The sequence below is a fragment of the Vanessa tameamea genome, chromosome 21 (assembly GCF_037043105.1).
Source record: "Vanessa tameamea isolate UH-Manoa-2023 chromosome 21, ilVanTame1 primary haplotype, whole genome shotgun sequence".
Lineage (NCBI taxonomy): Eukaryota > Metazoa > Arthropoda > Insecta > Lepidoptera > Nymphalidae > Vanessa > Vanessa tameamea.
This window is the reverse complement of record NC_087329.1, coordinates 6418045-6438602: the sequence shown is the minus strand read 5'-3', so window position 1 is coordinate 6438602 and position 20558 is coordinate 6418045. Positions and strand designations below refer to the sequence as shown.

General features: G+C 32.8%; 1 protein-coding gene across 7 annotated transcripts in view; it reads left to right on the top strand.

The window, feature by feature from the left end:
* The window catches only part of LOC113395493 (uncharacterized), a 167294-nt gene that overhangs the window by 56649 nt on the left and 90087 nt on the right, over positions 1 to 20558 (top strand). The window contains exon 1 of one of the 7 annotated variants that reach the window (XM_064218341.1): positions 935 to 1144. The exons of the other annotated variants lie outside the window; for them this stretch is intronic. Within the exon in view, the coding sequence (XP_064074411.1) occupies positions 1106 to 1144 (39 nt within the window). The 5' untranslated portion in view covers positions 935 to 1105. Of the gene's footprint in view, positions 1 to 934; positions 1145 to 20558 lie in introns of those variants that run through there. 7 annotated transcript variants of the gene reach the window in all.

The window sequence follows — 20558 nt, the reverse complement described above, 5'->3', positions numbered from 1 at the left end:
TGAGTAAATACGTATTTAAGTGTTTTTTTAATATTCTACCACTAAGGGGGTGAAATAAGGGTTGAAAGTTTTTATGGGAGTCAGACATTTTTTAAGTTAAAAATATGAAACTTTATTTTTGGGCTACTGATTAAAAATGAGTTGATACGCATTTAAGCGATGATTATGGATATTCTACCCTAAGGGCTAAAATACACACCAATGTGGTTTACATTAACGTAATATTTTAAGCTAATTGGTATATTATTTGTGTTGTTATATGTATTCATATTCTACGCGAGCAAAGCCGCGGGTAACAGCTAGTTTAAATATAAAATATCTATAAAAACTGCAATAAAACCATGTCTGTTGTATGGGAGACCCCTTAAATATTTATTTGATTCTGTTTATTAGTATTTGTTGGTATAGCGGCAACAGAAATACATCGTCTGTGAAAATTTCAAGTGTCTTACTATCACGGCTCATGAGATACAACCTGGTTACAGACGGACACAGGGAGTCTCAGTTTTAGGTCTTTAAACTTTGGGTATGGAACCCTAAACATATATCATCAATGGATGAAAACATTAATATGACGAGTGTGTTTCTGGGAAAGTTAACTAGTACCTAAAAACGATTTCAAATATTTAGAATGATTATTTATTTTAAAAGAAAATTAAACAACTCGTGTTCTAGAAAGAATAAATGCAATAAAACAATATTTATCAATTGATTACCAGAACAAATGTTATGGTAAATAAAATTTACATAATCGGAATTAATTCTGATTATAATTCCAAAATGGCTGCGCTGTAACTCTCTGTCATGTCAAAGTCTAGATAAACTTGAATGTCAAGTTAACGAATTTTAACTTCAAGTTTAACGGATATAATTAAAACAAATGGTTTAAACTATTTCTTACGTTAGACGTCGAGTCCCTTCAGTTCACCGCCAGCTTCGAAGCGAGGTAGTATTTCCCCGCGCACTCGTAAATTCTTTCGACGGATAAAATATACGCGTGTTTTTTTTTTATAGTGTCAACTGTCAAGAAATGTGTGCATAGTGCCAAAAAGTGCTTGTGTTTTTTTTTTAAAGGAGTTCTCTTTCTGTTAAGCCAGTAATTTTCATGGCAACCAAAAAAAAAGTTGTTCGTTTGCCTTCCGTGGTAAGAATTAAGTACAATTGGGATATATGAGCATGTTTACAGGTTTTTACATAATGCACCTTTGCATGGCATATTATAGTATTTACACTTTTTTTTATTTAAACGTTAGCACATATCATTGATACGGAACGTAGAGTTTATATTGTCTAAAAAAAAATGAAAAATATACCCGAAAACCAGATAAATGCTCCCCATTCGAAGCAAAGAGTTATTAAAGTATCATATTCTATTAAAAAGGAATCGATAACGACATTTGCAATGCTTTTTAATTATATAATTCGTCTTAATATAATAATTATGAAACAATAAGTAATTGGGTTAATCAGATGTATTGTTCAAAATACGTCACGGTGCAATGAAAATTCTTCAATAAACAATATAATATTCAGATACAATGATCAATTAGTATTGTGCAATTATTATTAAAAGAAGGTTTTATAAAAAAGTTTTTAAGCATTAAACTGTTTATTACATTATTTTTAATGTAATATAAATTTCAGAAAGCACTTTTCAAGCGATTAATTTCTTCTATTTATTTGATTATTTGTTTTATAAGTTTCTTCACCCCCGTTCATAAATAGTTGAGATTCGAAGTTTCATGATTACGTTGTTGTTTTTCAGACCAAAAGCGATAAAATCATGTCAACTTTTATACATAAAAACTAATGTGTCATAGAGAAATAGAAAATCTAGATATATATTTAATTCAATAGATTATTGATGTTTTGTTGTATTCGTTACTAAATACTTTTAAATATTTATCTGTTACGATAAATATTTAAAAATATTTATAGTATAGATCGCTTCAATCGCGAAGGCGTGTAATAAATTTAATTTTTCGTTTAATCATTACAAATATATTTTTTGCTATCTGTACTCTTATATTAATAGTCTTATGCACACTAAGACATACTGTAAGCACTCACACTAATGCACGTTGATTGTTTAGAATGGAAGGGCGCGCCTTCGTTAGTGACGATACTATACGAGAAACCTTTACGCAAGTATCAACTACAACGGAACTCAACTTAATCGGATAAATGGCTTAGGAACGCATATACATGACACTAACAAAAATATTATTCGTATGTAAGATCGGAGACCATGAAATTTGCGTCACGTCATTGTCACGTCAATAGTCTAAATTCAAAGTGAGTAGAACTGCGGAACGCAAAACAACTAAAACTACTAAAACCTTTTCCGAAATGCGACACATCCTCTGGTAAAAGTTTTATGTATATTTGTTCAGTAGTTCACTCGTTTATTATAGTATACATTATATTCATTATATCTTCACTTTGCTCACCCAATCTAATATATAAATTATATTGATTTGTGACATATATATTATGTCAAATTATTTACACTTATCTGAAAGCTTCGAAATACGTTTTTCATAGAATTTATTTTAATTTATCAACGAAATATAAGAAAGATATATTTAAATACATAGTCGGTACAAAAATGTAATATCAACATAATGGGAGGTAGGAATGGGCGTCAGTACAAATTTCCAATAACAGATATTCTGTATGACCTTCTATACGATGTAAATAAATCGGCTTATGGCTTTCATTTGCTTCGCTAATTGATATATGTATGTATAACGAAATTGTATTTGTACGAGTAATTTATTATTAAATTAATAATCAATATTATTTAAGACATTCCACGCTGATTGGTTTAATTATTATTAATATAGTAACAGCCGGTATGATGTCTCTTGAGGAGTGGGCTTGGAGCTTATTTCACCACGCAGCTCCAATGCACTGTTAACATATGAGGTAGATTATCATCTGACACGTGTAGCAAGGATTAAATTAAGCACATAAAAAAAATGTGGTTTTGAACCCTCAACCGTCGATTGGGATTATTTAAGTTAAAGTGTTCTTACCACTGAACTGTCTCGACTCTCTAATAATAATTAAATATAATAAAGTATATGTTTAGTAAAATAGTTGACTTATAGCGTTTTGATCTTTGAATTTCTTTTGAGTTTGAGTGCAAAAATAATATGGAATCTGCACTAAGGTGTAACTTGAAGGATGACAACATTTTTTTCTTGGAAATATTTTAATTGCATTTACGTCAAGATAGTTTAACGTTTTAAATAACCTTTTGTAAATAGTGAACTGCAGTTTCACATGCTTTTCGAAGCGCTTTAGATAAAATTTGACAGTAAAGTACTAATTTCTATTGTACTTACCGGGGATTTGAGTACAAGGCATCGGAATCTGTTTTTTATATTCTGTCAACTAGATCAACGAAACAATAGGAAGACTGATTATAATAATAATGTCCTGGCCGATCTCAAGGGAGACCGGGCAACTTCGCGGGACATATTATAGGGAATAAGTGTGTGCGTGAACACAGATACACAGATACAATACCTCATTTTCATAACCCGATGTGATGGCAAATACTCGACTTGAAAGAGTTTAGATGGAGGATGAACGGCTTTACGTGTTTCCAAGAAACTCTCTCAAGGATCTCAAATTTCCAGACACTATTTCCAGACACCTGTTAGTGAGAATTTCTCGATAGGAAAACCCAATAACATTTAATCGGCTAAACCTGGTATTAGAACCCAGGGCCCGACCTAAGACCTTATATTTAACCACTAGACCAACGAGTGAGTCAAGTCAATCATTGACCCATGTATAATCATACATTTAAGTAATAATTGTAGTTATTTTTGTTTATATATGTACACTATAAATGTTATAAAGACTTAACAGACATTATGTACATGGTTTCGGCAAATACAGCACTTCAAATATCCGAAAGGTCGCTTATACCCAAAATGAGTCTTCTACATACGATTTGAAAATTAAAAATCAAAATAAATATCATTTTCCAATATAAAGTGCTGGACGCAGTCACGATTTTTACAAAATCGTTATCGTAGGAATATTTTAAGAATGAGCATGGATACGAAATGTCATCCGTGTGAAAATACCAAACGAAATATTTACGATTATTGCTTCTCAAACTGTTCTAATTTATTTATAACCTTGATGGGAAATGTTGCCCGTTCAAGGAACTTTGACAGTTCATCTTCGATTTTCGATTTAGTGAATGGTACTGCTTAAATGTTATTCTTCTGACGTTCTATTTTTAATTTTCTGTTCATCTTTTGTACCAGTTTTTTTAGGAGAGCAGTCGTGTAAATATACTGAATAGATCTATTCACTCACGAAAGCATTTACATTTGCACTAGTATGAGTGACACTCTTGCTTACAAGATTTCTTAGTGTGCGTGAGTTGACTAATGTAAGAATACAAAAAAAAATACCATTTACATTATATCTGTTCAGGTACGTAGATAATTTAACATGGAAGAGCGCGCCTTCGTGATTGAACAGATTCATAAAAATACACAGTTATATACACTGGCACTGCAATATTTATCCTGTCTTTATTCATTTGTAAAATTTAAAAGAATCGTTAAAAATAGTTTGGGTGTTATTATAAAACTAATGACATTTTAATTGATTACACGCCTCGAAAATGAGATGATCGCCTCCAGGCTAGTTCAAATAACGAAAATATATTTATTCCTATTATATGAATCCGCTGGTTCTTCTCAGGTGTTTTCTTTTAAAACGGTGGTAGATTTTCGACTATAAGTAAGCAAGTGCATAAATATTTTTGCTTGACTTAAAATGTCAATGCTCCACCAACGATGGCATTTTAGAGGTTAGCACTTGACATACGCTTACTTCTGAAGTTTAACTCAAGTATATTTATTCATTTTCACATCATTCGTCAACAAAACCACACGTCACTATATTATGAAATATAAGTAAACTAGTCTCAATTACACTGGCTCACACGAAACACGAGAATAATTTATGTAGGTGTTTATCTGTAATATAAATTCTGAATGGATAGGATGCAGGCGTAATACTTTTCTGAACAAACGACTACCGTTGGTTGAAGCAATTACTTTATTGATAGCAATTTTTATTTAACAAATTCTGAGATATGGAAATAAGTCTTGAATTTTGGAAAGGTCATTCACCCATTGAAAAGTATATGTTTCTTTACTTTTTGTATTATTTTAATCTAGTTTCTGACTTAGCTACAAATAAAGCTTAGAAAGGCTAGTTTCGTTATAGCTTAGAGCATTAAAACAATTTTTATAGTTGGTGATTCATCAGACAACCGTACAGCTGACCACATGTGGTATTTATAAAAACTATTTAAAATGCAACTAAAAGCGGTCAAATGTCCACTACAATTAACCTTGCTTAAAGCCGGTCTACCACTGATAAAGTGCTAATCCAAGATAAGCTATTATTAAACGAATCATTACACGAACTTTGAAAAGGTAAATTAATAATTACTCATTAAAATATCTCTAAAATTTTAAGTATTGTGTTAGTCCATCTATTCACCTTTAAATATATAAATAAATAAAATAAGTAACTTTGCGTATAGCTCTTTATTGAATGGAGGAAGGCTTTTTAGTCGTCTAGTATTGCCTAATAAGCTTAACTCTTATATACCACCAATTATAAATAACATACTATATTTAGTTATGTACAATTTTATAAGATTGGATAATAACTAACACATTTTTAAATCAATTATTTGACCCTTGTCCTAATCTTTAGTAAGTATCAAGTATCAAGATTAGGTCATAACATCTATACGAATATTATAAATGGGAAAGTAACTCTCTGTTATCTCTATGCATTTAAACCGCTAAACCGATTAAGAAGAAATTTGGTATGAGATATTTTGACTCCCTACTTCTTTAATTCACCCCTCAAAGGGGTTAATGGAGCGTGACGATTTGTGTCCTATAGGTAAAGTTTTATAAATTTCACGCGAGTAAAACCGCAAGTTCAGTTAGTATTATAATACATAATGTACTTATGTTTGATATCAGTTCTCTTGCAACTTTATTGCTATAATACATACTAGATACTCGACGTTAAACGATACTATTCCCGAAGACGTGGGCCGCAGCGTTACGTTATCACCTTTCTCAAGAATTGGGTCATCAAATGCATCAAGGGTTTTTTATTGCCTTTCGAGGTAGACGAGCAAACGGGTCGTAGATGGTAAATGGTCACTGTGAGCGTTAGCAATGTCAGAGCGTTAGCAAAGCTCGGATATATTTTAGCTCAGAGGAAACACCGACGAAAGGAGATGATTTCATAAATCTAAAGGGGAGATGATAACCGCTGGAAACTCACTGTAGTGGATGAAAGAGGTTCCACTTTATATAGGTGAAGTTTAGACCGAAGCAAGAAAAGTTTTTCGAAATATTATGCTGCTTCCAGAGATTGGCGCGTTCAGGCTAAAATAACAAATTTTTCAATACTGTATAATACGCTTCAAACTTAAACGAAGGTCACAGGTACAAGCCCGGCACTGAATTCACGTTTGCTAGTTCTTTACTTCTGTAATTACAAATACTAAATAGCCCAATTTAGTGAAGGATACATTTGTGACTGCATTCACAATCTTTGATTCGATTTTCAAAATAAAACGTCAACACTTTCGACCGATAAAAACAACAAATTGAACTTCTATGTACAAACAAAGTAAACAGATTCACGTCTAGGCACACGAGTAGTAATTTTCCCGTCGTATTCGGCTGGTGTTTTTCCATGAAGTTGAAATACGTTGAGTACGGTAGCGTTTCAAATATATTTTTCCACCTTCGTGTGCTCGACATGGTAATCTTATGAGGATGTAATGTATTCAAGTATAGGTAAACATACCAGTACGAATGTATCAAATATGTTACCTACAAGAATTATTTACAAAACAATCTATATTATTTTATACTTATTCTGAAAATAGGTTACATATTAAAGAATTAGTTATTATTGAATTCAAATTTAAATGAAAGCATTTAGGGGAGATTTTTTGTAAAACATTTCGTATCGAAAAAAATATTTATAAGAAATTTTGGAAGGTATCTATCCGCTAAGCAAAAGCCAAGCAGCACAGTGACACGTTTCGAAGCTGTAACATATTTTATTATTATTAACGATGTAAATTTTAACGATTAGATTTTATATACGTCGAATTAAAAAAAGAAACGAAATAAAACTTACAAATTGTTACTAAAAAAATTAAACTTTTATATTGCAAGCAAATCGTCGATGTTTTAATTAGCTGTACTATCATGTTAAATCTTAGATTTTTAAAATTTATCTTATAACGATTGGCAGCAGCCAATCAGAGAAGAGTATAAGTAAAAGCTCCTCAAGCAAGGTCGCGATTCGCTCATTACTTAGTAAATAACAATGGGATGGCATACGATCGAGTTGAAGAATAGATTGATAACAGTGTTAGCGTTCGGAGGTGCTTCATCGGCGTCGTAAACCACTAATCCCATCATCATATAAGTAACATTATATTGTTGGATATTCAAAAGTTTTAAGAATATGTTTACTATATTTTATTCGTGATTTAAAAATAAAAAAGGAGATGTCATTAAGAGCGGTGTTTCTCGAAGAAGTATTATATTTGAGATATTACTATTATTTACTTGGTAGTGGGGTTTTGCGCAAGCCTGATTGAATATCTGATGATATTCAATGATATTATATTCTATATATATATAATATGATATTCTTCCGCCAAACAACAGTAATCAGTTTTGTTGTGTTCCGGTTTGAAGGGTGAGTCAGCCAGTGTAACTACAGGCACAAGGGACATAACATCTCAGTTCCCTAGGTTAATGCGGTGTAAGAAATATTTAAAAGAGTTAATATTTCTTACAACGCCATTGTCTATGGGCAGTGGTGACACTTACTATCTGGTGACCCATATGCTCGTCCCCCAACCTAAACCAACAAAAAAATAAAAATATATATATTTAATCAACGTAGAATAGTTGCATGATACTAGCTGTATATGCCCGTTGAATCGCAATTCCAATTCTCTGGACGAAATACGATGGCAATAAGACGAGGAGTGTTATGTTTTAAAAATGCTTTTGTGATATTACCAAAGGTTCAACTTTTCCAAGTGCAAAAGGAACTAAGATATAATTTGGAATTAGAGACGGATATTTCTTTGATGTACATTTCCAGGATAATTTCGCGAACTGTTCCAAAATTTGACACCGAATAATTATATTAATAGTTTTCCCAACATACATATTATTTAAATTATAATGACTATCCGTCAGCTTAGATTGTAGGTAAATACCTAATAGTGACTTTATGACCAATCAGGATTATGTATGTCAATAATGCTGAGAAAAACTAACGCATCATCACAGTAAGTATACGTCCTGGATGACGACGTGCGCGGATCCGTCAGAACAACTGATCGTGTGTATTATTGTTGCCCACAGTCTGGACAGTAGAGCTATTATATTAGAAGAAACTCTAATATCATAGCAGAACACGATGAAATATAGGATATCGTATCGAAATGGCCCAGTGGTTAGAAGGCGTGCATTTTAACCGATGATTTCGGGTTAAAACCCAGGCAGGCACCACTGAATTTTCATGTGCTTAATTTGGGTTTATAATTCATCTCGTGCTCGGCGGTGAAGGAAAACATCGTGAGGAAACCTGCATGTGTCTCATTTCAACGAAATTCTGCCACACGTGTATTCCACCAAACCGCATTGGAGCAGCGTGGTGGAATATGCTCCAAACCTTCTCCTCAAAGGGAGAAGAGGCCATAGACCAGCAGTGGGAAATTTACAGGCTGCTAATGTAAATGTATGTAATGTATGTATGTATCGAAATAATTGGTTGTCAACATTCACTCACTCACTCAGAAGGCACATTAAGATTATTCAAAACGTAGACATATTCACCTTTCAAGTCTAATAAATTCTCTATTTTATTCATACTCCAGTGCGAGTTTAAAATATAAATAACTAAAGGTACAATAATTCGGTAAACGGATTAAATTCAAGAATTTCGTTTTTTATTTTTTTTTAAAAAATAATTTTAAGATAAACTATAGACTAAGAATCATGAATCATACTGGAATACAATAATACTATCTATTGCTGTTTGGCGGCAGAATGTGATGAGTCGGTGGTACCAGAAAAGATTGTACGAAGCCTTATAACAAAACAACTTTCATATATAAAATTTATTTTCTTGTATTACCTAAAACTAGAACATCATATGGTAAAAAAATGAAGGAGCGCAACTTTATAACAAAATACCTGCTCACATAAAAAATGTAAACTCATTTAACGAATTTAAGACCAAACTAGCTAATTACAGAAAAATACATTAACTTCAAAAAAAAAAAAACAATGCGTTGAATGGGTATTAATATAGCTATTATTATTATTATTTAAGACGAACGGGAATGTTATATGACCATGTATGTGTATCCTCATGTAAGCGACTTATGTATTTTTGAGAATAAATGTCTATAAACCTAACTACTGACAATACAAGAATAAGCTTGTTCCTTATTTGTACAATATTTAACAACATTTCTTAATAACAGCTGTGGCCATTAAATGGCTGTTTTAATAAAGCAATTGAGGTTGTGGCACGTATAACAAAGATATTTCAAATTTGCCATCTACGTTCTTTCCTTGCAAGTCCTTCACGTATTGCTCGCAACTAGCTGTGCCTCGGGTTTTTATTGGCGTTGACTTTTTATTAAGCATTGAATTATTATAAAAAAAGAAGCGTTTAGTTATGTACGATGAAAAATAGCTTTTAATTGCATGTGAATAATTAATTATAAATTCAATACCGATATTAAAATTATGATTATTATTGAAATCTTTATTTATTCTCACTCATGTATAATACATTTTTAAATATAAAATATATTTAAAAATATAAAATACAGAGGCCAACCAGTGGCGGGAACAGGGTCCAAGCCACCGGTGGTCAGGGCCCCAGAGAGAGGAACTTCCTCACAATACGCGCCGTGCCGCGGAGTACTTCCTTCTGCATCAGGCTCTTGACCTCTTAAGGTCATTCTCTTAAGGTGTTGGTCGAGGCTCTTGGCCATTAGGCCATTCGCTGAAACGACTATCGACACACTAACTGCCGAATCCACATCCCACATGTCGATAACCTCGTGAGCTAAGTCAAGATATTTTATTTGCTTATCCTTCTCAGCCTCCACGAGATTCTCGTCATGAGGGATGGTGACATCAACAATTATCGTGCGGCGCTCTGACCGATCTATCACCACTATATCAGGCTTGTTGGCGACAACAGTCCTGTCATTGATTATAGATCGGTCCCAGTACAGTGCACATACCTGTAGTATGGTACCTCTGATACCACAAGACCGTATCGAAGTGCAAGTTGTTGATGGATAATCTTGGCCACTTGATTATGTCTGTGCAAATACTCTCCGTTAGCAAGACGAGAACAACCGGAAATAATATGTCTAAGGGATTCGCCCGGAGTGTGACACGCCCGACATATGTCCACAGTGCCACAATCCCTCACAAAATACTTCCGGTAATTGTTCGTCATGATAACTTCGTCCATAATTGCACAGACAAAACCTTCGGTTTCACCGAATAGTTTGTCGAACCGTAGCCAAGATACGGACGCCATAAAGTCCACATCGGGTCCATGAAGGACCCAATAGAAGCGTCCGTGTAACTCCTTGCTCTTCCATACCCCCTTGCGGTTCTCAGTACTTAGTATTACAGGTTTGCGCCAGTTCTCTTTGCCTAAGGAGAGCGGAGTTAGCCCCTTATCCATTGTAACTACATCTCGGTACATACCCAAGTCAGTGTGGAGAAAATACTCCCTGAGTTTGTATACCTCCATCTGTCAAGGACTGTCCGCCATTGCCCCATACATGATCTCAAGAAACTGCATAGAGTTGTATCTAATTTATACAATTCCAGCACCCTCAAGAGCCATGTATGCGGCACGGAATCATAGGCCTTCTTGTAATCTATCCAGCATGTCGACAGACTCTTTCGAAAACAAAAATATAGGCTCTAATGGTTTTGATAACTTGCGAATAAACAAATTAACCTAACACAAAAGGTAATTGAAATCACAGACGGTCATTTGTTTTTTTTTTGTATAGATATTTTGGTCTGGCGATATTTGAACAATTTCGTGCAGCCATTCTATTTGAATGAACTTGCCCGATTGAATTTCAGACGTTTTATTACATTTTTGCTTTCACAGTGGACGTGCCGACAAAAAATGTATTGTAAAACAAACAATATTTTATTAACAATAATAATAATTTCTTAAACCCCGTTCCGTACCTTTTAAATTCCGTACCTGCCACCTTTTTTAAATCGTACGGAATGTATGCGAGCTGCCCAAGATCGAGATGTTCGGCGTTCTATGGGGCTTTCGTCCAGCAGTAGAGGGCAAAAGGCGGAAAAAAAAATCCTAATAAATTAATGTAGCTGTAGTCGTCGCAACAATGTCAGCTATATGAGAAACAGTTCGACATACGTACAATAAGACGAGCGCTCTCCTTGGTAATTCCTTTGCTGGTGCAATAATCTCTCGAAACAATTTGTCTTGTAGACGCTTATAAGATCGATATATGCACTGAATAAAAGTTATATTAGTCTTCTCTCACGTCATCACCGATTTTAATTAAGGTAGTTTTAAGTACGACGACCAAAGCTAAAATAGCCGCCTAAAATAACTACAGACTCTTTGTTATTAATATTATACATAATATGTATTTAGTTTTGAATGGCCAACATCGGTTTGGACGAAACCCATAATATCAACCACATGTGTATAAAATAACCAAAATGAATATATTACATGAAGGCGACAAGAACATACACTATCAATAAAACAACGTCAAGTGAACATAACTGATCCATAATATATATATCATTTTATTTTTTATTTGGTTCTTCAACAATGTGTACACTGATTAAAATTCTATTCTAAGTGTCACAATTACTTAAAGAAGAACACAGCATGCACAAAAAGAAGACAATCAACATCTTAACCTAATATAGCTTCTTAATTTTAAAACTACTGAAAAAGAAATGTTAATCAAAAATAAATTATAAAAAACGATGTAATAATATATATATATATATGCAGCAACTTAGACATATTTTTTGGTGCCCAGTACGTTTTTCATAGACGCAATGGACGTAACATTTAGATCGACATTGTTTTGATATTCCTTATAAAAATTATACATTTGTGAAAGTGAGCTATGTAATTTAAGATTTTTGCGATGCTTTGGTTTATTAAACAAGTGTAAATTATTAATAATATATATAATATAATAATATATATAATATTGGTTTGATAAAAATAACAGCCTGTAATTGTCCCGATGAGAACATGAACACATTAGAGATATGCAGGTTTCCTCACGTTTTCTTTCGCCGCAGATCGTGAGTTAAATGATAAATACGAATTGCGCACATTCAAATATATTTGTGTTACCTGAGGCTTTGGATTATTATCATGAGATAATTCTATTTGATCTGACAAGCGACATCTGAATTACTATGAAATCGTAAAATAAATTTGCTCCTCACTCCTATGAAAAGCTCTTATTGTATTTATTTAAATGGGCTCTTATAGGCACTTTTAAATAGTCATTTTACAAATTTAAATTTAATGAAAAGATACGACTGATCCGGAATGTAGATTGTAGTGCTACTCACTAGAATCTCCATAGTAATCTGGCACTAGCATTCTTTTAAATAATTGATTATTTCATTCTTACAAGTTACAAGCACTTGGTGTTAAGGCCAGGTCTGAGTAGATACCACCCACTTATCTAATATTCTACCGCCAAACAGCAGTACTCTGTATTGTTGTGTTCCGGTTTCACGGTGAGTGAGCCTGTGTAATTACAGGCATGGAGGACATAGCATCTTAGTTTCCAAGGTTAGTGGCGTATTAGCGATGAAAGTAATGGTTAATATTTCTGACAGCTCCATGTCTGCGGGCACTGGTGACCACTTACCATCAGGTTTACCTATTTGCCCGGCCGCCTATCTATGTAATAAAAAAATTCTTTAGAAAATTTTATGTAACAAGTCGCTTATATTTTACACCGTTTCGGAAAGTGAATTCGATCGAGAACAACCTACGGAAATTACGATTCAGTAACAAAATGCAGTCAACATTTCTATGCGAAACATTTCGCCCGGATATTATATATACATTCATAAATACCTGGCCATTTTATGCAAGAGAAAATCTTATGCAAACGAAGAAATAAATATTAATGGATATTATCGAAGTGCCTATTATATCCTACACTCGACTTAATATGAATGAATTGTAGCGCTACATTTATTTTTTATAAGGAACATCTGACTGATTATTACGGTAACCGTGAACAATTCACGTCACTTATAGGACTTCCTTCAATTTAAATGGTCCTTGCTTTTGTCATAGACCTTAACAATTGGTTATATTTTATGCCAGAAATTTGATATTAATATGCAGTAAGTATCAACTACAGAAACGATAAGAGCAAAAAAAATATCTCTTTAGGACTTTTTTTTTTTACTTATCATAAAAAAAACATATTTGTTCAATGAAGTGGTCTTGTCGCTGAGTAATGATTTCTTCCAGAATGTGAAAAGAAAGTGAAAAGTATGTACTTTTTATAAATATTGAGCTACTTGGTGGTAGGGCTTTGTGCAAGCCCCTTTGGATAGGTACCACCCACTCAGATCAGATCAGGCACAAGGGACATAACGTCTTAGCTTCCAAGTTTTTTAGCGCAATGGTGTGATGTCAAGAATGATTAATATTTCTTACAGAGACAATGTCAATTGGCGGTGGTTACCACTAACCATAAGGTGGCACATTAACTTATCAGCCTATTTATTAAAAAGAAAATCTATTACCATCAGATATTATGTTTAAAAAGTAATACTTAGCATTGTGTTCTGGTATGAAGGGTGTAACTAAAGACAAAATGGACATAAAATATTAGTTCCCAAGTTTGATGGCGGATTGGCATTATAAATAATTATTAATATTTCTTTACTACATTGGCTTTCTTCATTACTTTTCTTTATTACTTTGGCCCAATTTTCAGTCCGCCTTTAGTACATAACTATACAAGTATATAGACGAAAAACAAAAATAGTACATAAGATATCTACCACATTAGTAGATACTTTATATGTAGTATATAAAATTATATATCCATATGAACCGGATACCTAGTTCTTATATAAAAAAGTTAAAGTTAAAAAAACAAATAAGACTTACGTCTTTATTATACGTATATATCGAAGGGGTTAGGCATCAACTCGTTATCAGAGATGATAATATCCGAAATGTAAGTCTATTCGTCCACGTTCTTAATACATCTCTCTTCGATATTCCATCAACTTTGACACTTTCTGCTGTCACGTGTTCCCTACGTCATACTGACGATAAAAAACGATACGATAAAAATAAATAAACTTTTTGATGCTTCGACATATATAATATGAACAACGTGGCATTCTTTCTCAAAGACAATTTCCTGAACAATTTAATTTAGTTCTCTTCAAAGCAAGAGTGAATGGGCTTTTAGGAGAGTATGCTCCGGTTTAATCTTGTTATGTTATATATATGGACAAGAGCGAGTCTTTAGAGCAAATGTCCTTTCTTAGAAAACTATAAACAGTAAAATTTTAGCTGATACATTAGTGTTATTACGAAAACCTGCTTTCTTCCTACGATACTGAAAGTTTCGAGCCTTATTTGGCTGTGAGTATTCGTTAATTGGGATAAAGAGTGAAAATGATCCTCATCGGATGTGCTCCTCATTTTCATGTACATATGTAAAAATACTTTTGGATTATTATTACTCTAAATTGTTAAATCTAAATGATAACAAATTTGTTGTCATACTTTACTTATTACTAATTCAACCAATGATTTGTTGATTAGACAAGATTTTCTGTTGAGAAGTGTTACATACACTTGATAAATATTTGAAATTTTGTAGTTTGGGATATGTTCCGAGTAATTCAAATTAAATTCAAACACAATAGAGGAAGTTTCTTCAATTTTCATTATGACAAAAGAGCTAACATACAAACCAATAAAGGGAATAGAAATATAAATAATAATAAAATTGTAATCCCGCTGCACCAAAATATTCAAGAAAAGACCTTAATTAACAATTATCAGATTGATGTTTAATTTCAGTGGACACCAGGTGGTTGTTTAGTAGGATACAACCTATTCGTGGTAGCTCTGCTGAACTTATGATTAAGCATTTGCAATTCAGAGAACGTGAAGATGTTATTTTGAATCTTTCTTTTGAGCTACTAGATGTAAAGCCTGTGGATAGCTTGAACGTAGTAAATGATTTGTTAAAAGTTATATATTTTTGAAGATGCTATATTAAAATTATCGGAACCTAATAAATAAATAATTGTTTGTGGAGAGCCGAGATGGCCCAGTGGTTAGAACGCGTGCATCTTAACCGATGATTTCGGGTTCAAACCCAGGCAGGCACCACTGAATTTTCATGTGCTTAAATTGTGTTTATAATTCATCTCGTGCTCGGCGGTGAAGGAAAACATCGTGAGGAAACCTGCATGTGTCTAATTTCAACGAAATTCTGCCACATGTGTATTCCACCAACCCGCATTGGAGCAGCGTGGTGGAATATGCTCCATACCTTCTCCTCAACGGGAGAGGAGGCCTTAGCCCAGCAGTGGGAAATTTACAGGCTGATTATGTTATTTTATGTTATGTTATTGTGGAGACTTTAATAGAACTTAGTTATATAATTCGACACGAGTGTTTGATTCAAATCAAAAAAATAAAACAAAGAATACAGATGATAAATATAAATTACTAGGAAAGTTATTAATTGTTAAACTGTTAGAATCAGCAGACGCTGCTCTGAATTGACCTTGAATAACAATAATTGGCACTTAAATAGTATAAGGAAATATGCCTCTGTTTTAAAAAAAAAATCTTTGCTGACATTCCGGCCTTATCAAGTAAATCATTGATTTCTTCTTCAAATCCTGCTGAATCTGAGATAGAAGATAATGTACTGCAAACTTTAATTTTAACATCGTTAATACCAACGACATGATCAACCAAAATCACTTTTAAGCCATTAGATATAAAGAAAACTGCTGATCTGTATGGATTTCCGTAAAGCTGATGAAATTATTGATGTGATTGCACCTTATCTTGCAACAGTATTTAGTAGTTGTATTTAAGGCGGTCTGTTTCCTGACCTGATCAGATCAGAAAGTCAGTAAAATTATTCAAATACTTAATTCTGGTAGTTCGTCAGACCCCAACAATTATAGGCCAATCTCAATGCTATCAACCCTTAGCAAAATAGTAGAAGGAATATCTTAAGTCAATGATTTGCCTACATTACCTGACACAATCTGCTTCATAGAAAATAATCTGTTTTTACATAGGGTCCTCAAGCGATGCAGGTATCGAGCTTAATAATAATATTTATGAAGCCTGGGAGGAATCACAAGAGACTCTGATCAGGAAACTATATCACTACGGAATTAGACGACGTGATGCGGTCGACCTTTTGACATCTTATTCTAACAATAGAACTCAGAGGGTTGAAGTTAAAGGAAAAAGGTCTCTTGGGATCTCAATTGGTATGGAGGTCCCTCCAATATATATAAATATGTTGCCTTTTTCTGGAGCAAGCAAGCAAGATATCATCAACAAAACGAAGCAATTATAAATCATCATAATTATAGAATCAGTGTACAGAACACTGACGATAATTGCTTCGTTTTTAAAATTTGAAGAAAATAGTTACCGTATGAAAATGTAAACAATATCTATATCTGATATAATAACTGACTGCATAGACTCAATTACTTTTGTAGGGCAATGTTTATTATACAGTTAGTGAGTTCATAGATATCCGCCTGCTTGTTTGTTCAATGTTTTTAGTTTAATTTATTTATTAGTAAATAATTATAAATTGACAAAAAAAACCGCTGATTTTGCCGATACTTCTCAGCTCAGGATATTTTCTATTCCGAACCAGTGGTAGTGTTTAATTTGACAACCAATAAGTGAGTATAAAGGTTGTAACTAAGTTTTATATTGAATAAAAGATTTTGATTTGATTATAAGTTCATTCAATAGCCATCAATTTCGATGTTTTACATCTACTGGGTGTCTTGACGGTGACTTGTTGGAAATTACTAGTACTATACTCACGGTGAAGTTAATAGAAGATAATGTGGATTTATACTCCATACGAGTTAAGTAAAGGGGTACGTAACATTCATATTAAAAGAAAAAAATATATTTAAATAAACTACAAACATTCTAAAAGTAATTACACATTCAACATCATAATTAAAGTACTTAAACTTCGTGCGAGGAATACGTGGACCCGTATGGTCACGTAGGCGACATGTGGAATCCGAAGTATGTCCCACATAGAGTGCCTTCAAGTGAAGTCCAATTTGTTTTAGCGGCTGTTATTAATCACACCGGTTTGGAACTTAAATAAATTATTTCTTTTAAAATTTTCATTTCTATTCTGTCTCATACTATTAGATTAGAAGCAAGAATTTGTAATCGATATGTACTTGGTTATGGGGTTTTTGCCATCTCGTCGTGGTACGTACCGCCCAGACATATTCTACCGCCAAACAGCGCCTAGTATACTGTCTTCCGGTTTAAAGTTGAAGCCAGTCTGGGTAACAAGACGTACACAGTACATAACATCTTAGTACACTTGGCTATAGCCGGTTGTGCATATATCAACATCGGAGGTCTATTTCCCACCATCAAAAAATAAAAGATGATGTATATTAAATTAAAAAGGTATTGATGCTTTCAATGCATGAAGTTAAGTCACTAGTCATACATATTACCCCGCAATAGCAATCACTGACCCTCAAAACGGAACATAATACTATGTATAATGTTATGACATAACAATACTATGATGTAAGTGAGCCAGTAACAAGCACATAACATCTTAGCTCCCAAGATTGGTGACATATTGGTTATATGAGGAATTGTTAGTTTTTCATACAGTACCAATGTCCTGGGGTAGTGGTGACCACTTTCACTAGACGGCCCATTTGCCACTATGCCAACCTATTGGAATAAAAAAAAATGAACTGAACCAATCCTTTTTTTTAATAACAATATCTTATCACACTATTTTATCACATTACAAGGAAATGCAAGATTTTCGAGAAGTTTACCCGCTCAGTTTCATGTCAGAGTATTTTCTTTCCAAATCAGTGGTAGTATTTAATTTGTATCAATCAACAAGTAAATAACGTTATGTATGTATATTGAATAAAAGAATTTGATTTGATTTGATTTGATCCACCGACCCGCATTGGGGCAACGTGGTGGAATATGCTCCAAAGCTCCTCAAAAGGAGAAAAGGCCTTAGCCCAGCAATGTGAAATTTACAGGCTGTTGATAGTGAGTTATTAAATGGAGTTTAAATCAATAGAAAATAAACCACATCATATTATTATAAATTTAGAGGTCAATAAGTAACTTTCATTATTATTGCAAAGAGTTACAATAATAGCTGAAACGAATCCTTACATTTGCTTGCTTATTAATGCCAAATACTTTCATAAAATATTCCCAATTGTTACGGGTATATAACGAAAGTAAGAACCATTCAACTTAAAGAAGTCGTATTAGTGACGTGAATTGTTCTCGAATGTTCTTTATAAAAAGGAAATGGAGCGCTACAATATATTCATATTAGGGTAAGTCTATACTTACCTTATATTATTGTATTATGCTATCGAATTACTATGAATTCGATAATTTTCATTAATATTTAGATATTCCATCGTTTCCATAGGCTTTTCTCTTGCATAAAATTATCTGGTAATTAATGTATTTGTATAACGTCTTAACCGATTTTAAAACGTTATATGTACTGAGCTTTATTTATGATTTAAAACGTCATACTTACAACTATTGTTTCATTTTTTACTCTAATAATCCTAACTAACTATTTATTATTAAATAATTAAATTAACGTTTTCATTAGAAATAAAAATATGTATATTTAAATAAAACATTAGTGATAACAATTCATGTGATTAACATGGACCGAATTAAACTGAATGATCTTAACAAACGAAATGATAATCGATTTTTTTTCACATCACTACTCCAATCCCATTAATAAGTGGTGGCAACACTGACATTTTACTACGACTAATTAAAAGTCGTACTGTACTATGCTAATTATACAAAAAGCCTGACAATTAATCTAACCCAGTCAAACTATTTTTGACCTATCGATAAACATACGTATCATAATATATACAGTTATACGTATATTAAAATTGCGTCACATTTTCCTTTCAAGGCAATTTATTAAAATATGTCTTAATCCCAATATTGGTTCAGAGGCATCATAAATTTTAACTGTGCCAAAGTATATTTTATTATAAAATATCTAAATTTAATAGAAGAAACATTTATTAATATTATTATAAGAATTATTAACATTAAGTCCTTAAATATATATATATGAATTGAAAATAGTTATTTTATAAATCTTGACTGAGTGGAATAGTGGCAAGAACGTTAGCAACATTTCCCCGTTGAATCTCAATTCCGATCCTCTGCGCAAAAAACGAACCAGGTCTACTGTCACCAGTGGAGGCGAGGTGTTATACTTTTAATTAGGCTTTTTGCACTACTAATTCAAGTGCCATGTGTTTCGACAGCGAATGGGACAAAAAAGTGATTTGACATAAGACACAAATATTTGGTTCGTTTTTTTGCTTCACTTTCTCCCGCAGCAGCATCGTCTCTTAACATTGTTTCTCGTATATAATTATATTGATTTTCTGACACCATTGACATACCAACCATATATACTAATAACCAACTAATAAATAACCAAATAGACTGGACAGAATACGCAGATAGAAAAACAAATGCTTTAGCCTGTAAGACCAAGATACTCTTTAGGGTAACTTTCTAGATTGACTCTAATTAGTGAGTAAATCTGAATCTATATACTCACAAGCTATCCTCTAGATAAACGTGATACATACTTATATAATCAGTTTTTAATTCCTTAAATACATCAAAAGGGAAGACCAAAATATGAATTGTCAAGACTCTTTTAGATTCCTATAATTCCGATTCGGAAACAATAATTTACGATTTTGTCTCGTAACCCCAACGGCATTTTACCCTGCCTTTTGTTTTACAAGAGATCAGAAGCAGACTTAAATATTTTATTTTAATTAGACATTTTATTTATATTGGTTCTATGAATTTGCACCTTGTCATAATTACTTCATTAAAGAAAAAAAAAAATTTAATAAGGCAAAAGAAATCATTCAAATAATTAACAATTTAGTTTCACTTGAAGTTTTAAAAATATATATATATATTAAAGACATACGCAGAAATCACACAACACACACACTCATAATTTTAATCGAAATCGTTGATGCGATAAAAAACCCGGTATTTATTAAAAAAAATGAGAATAAACTCGATAT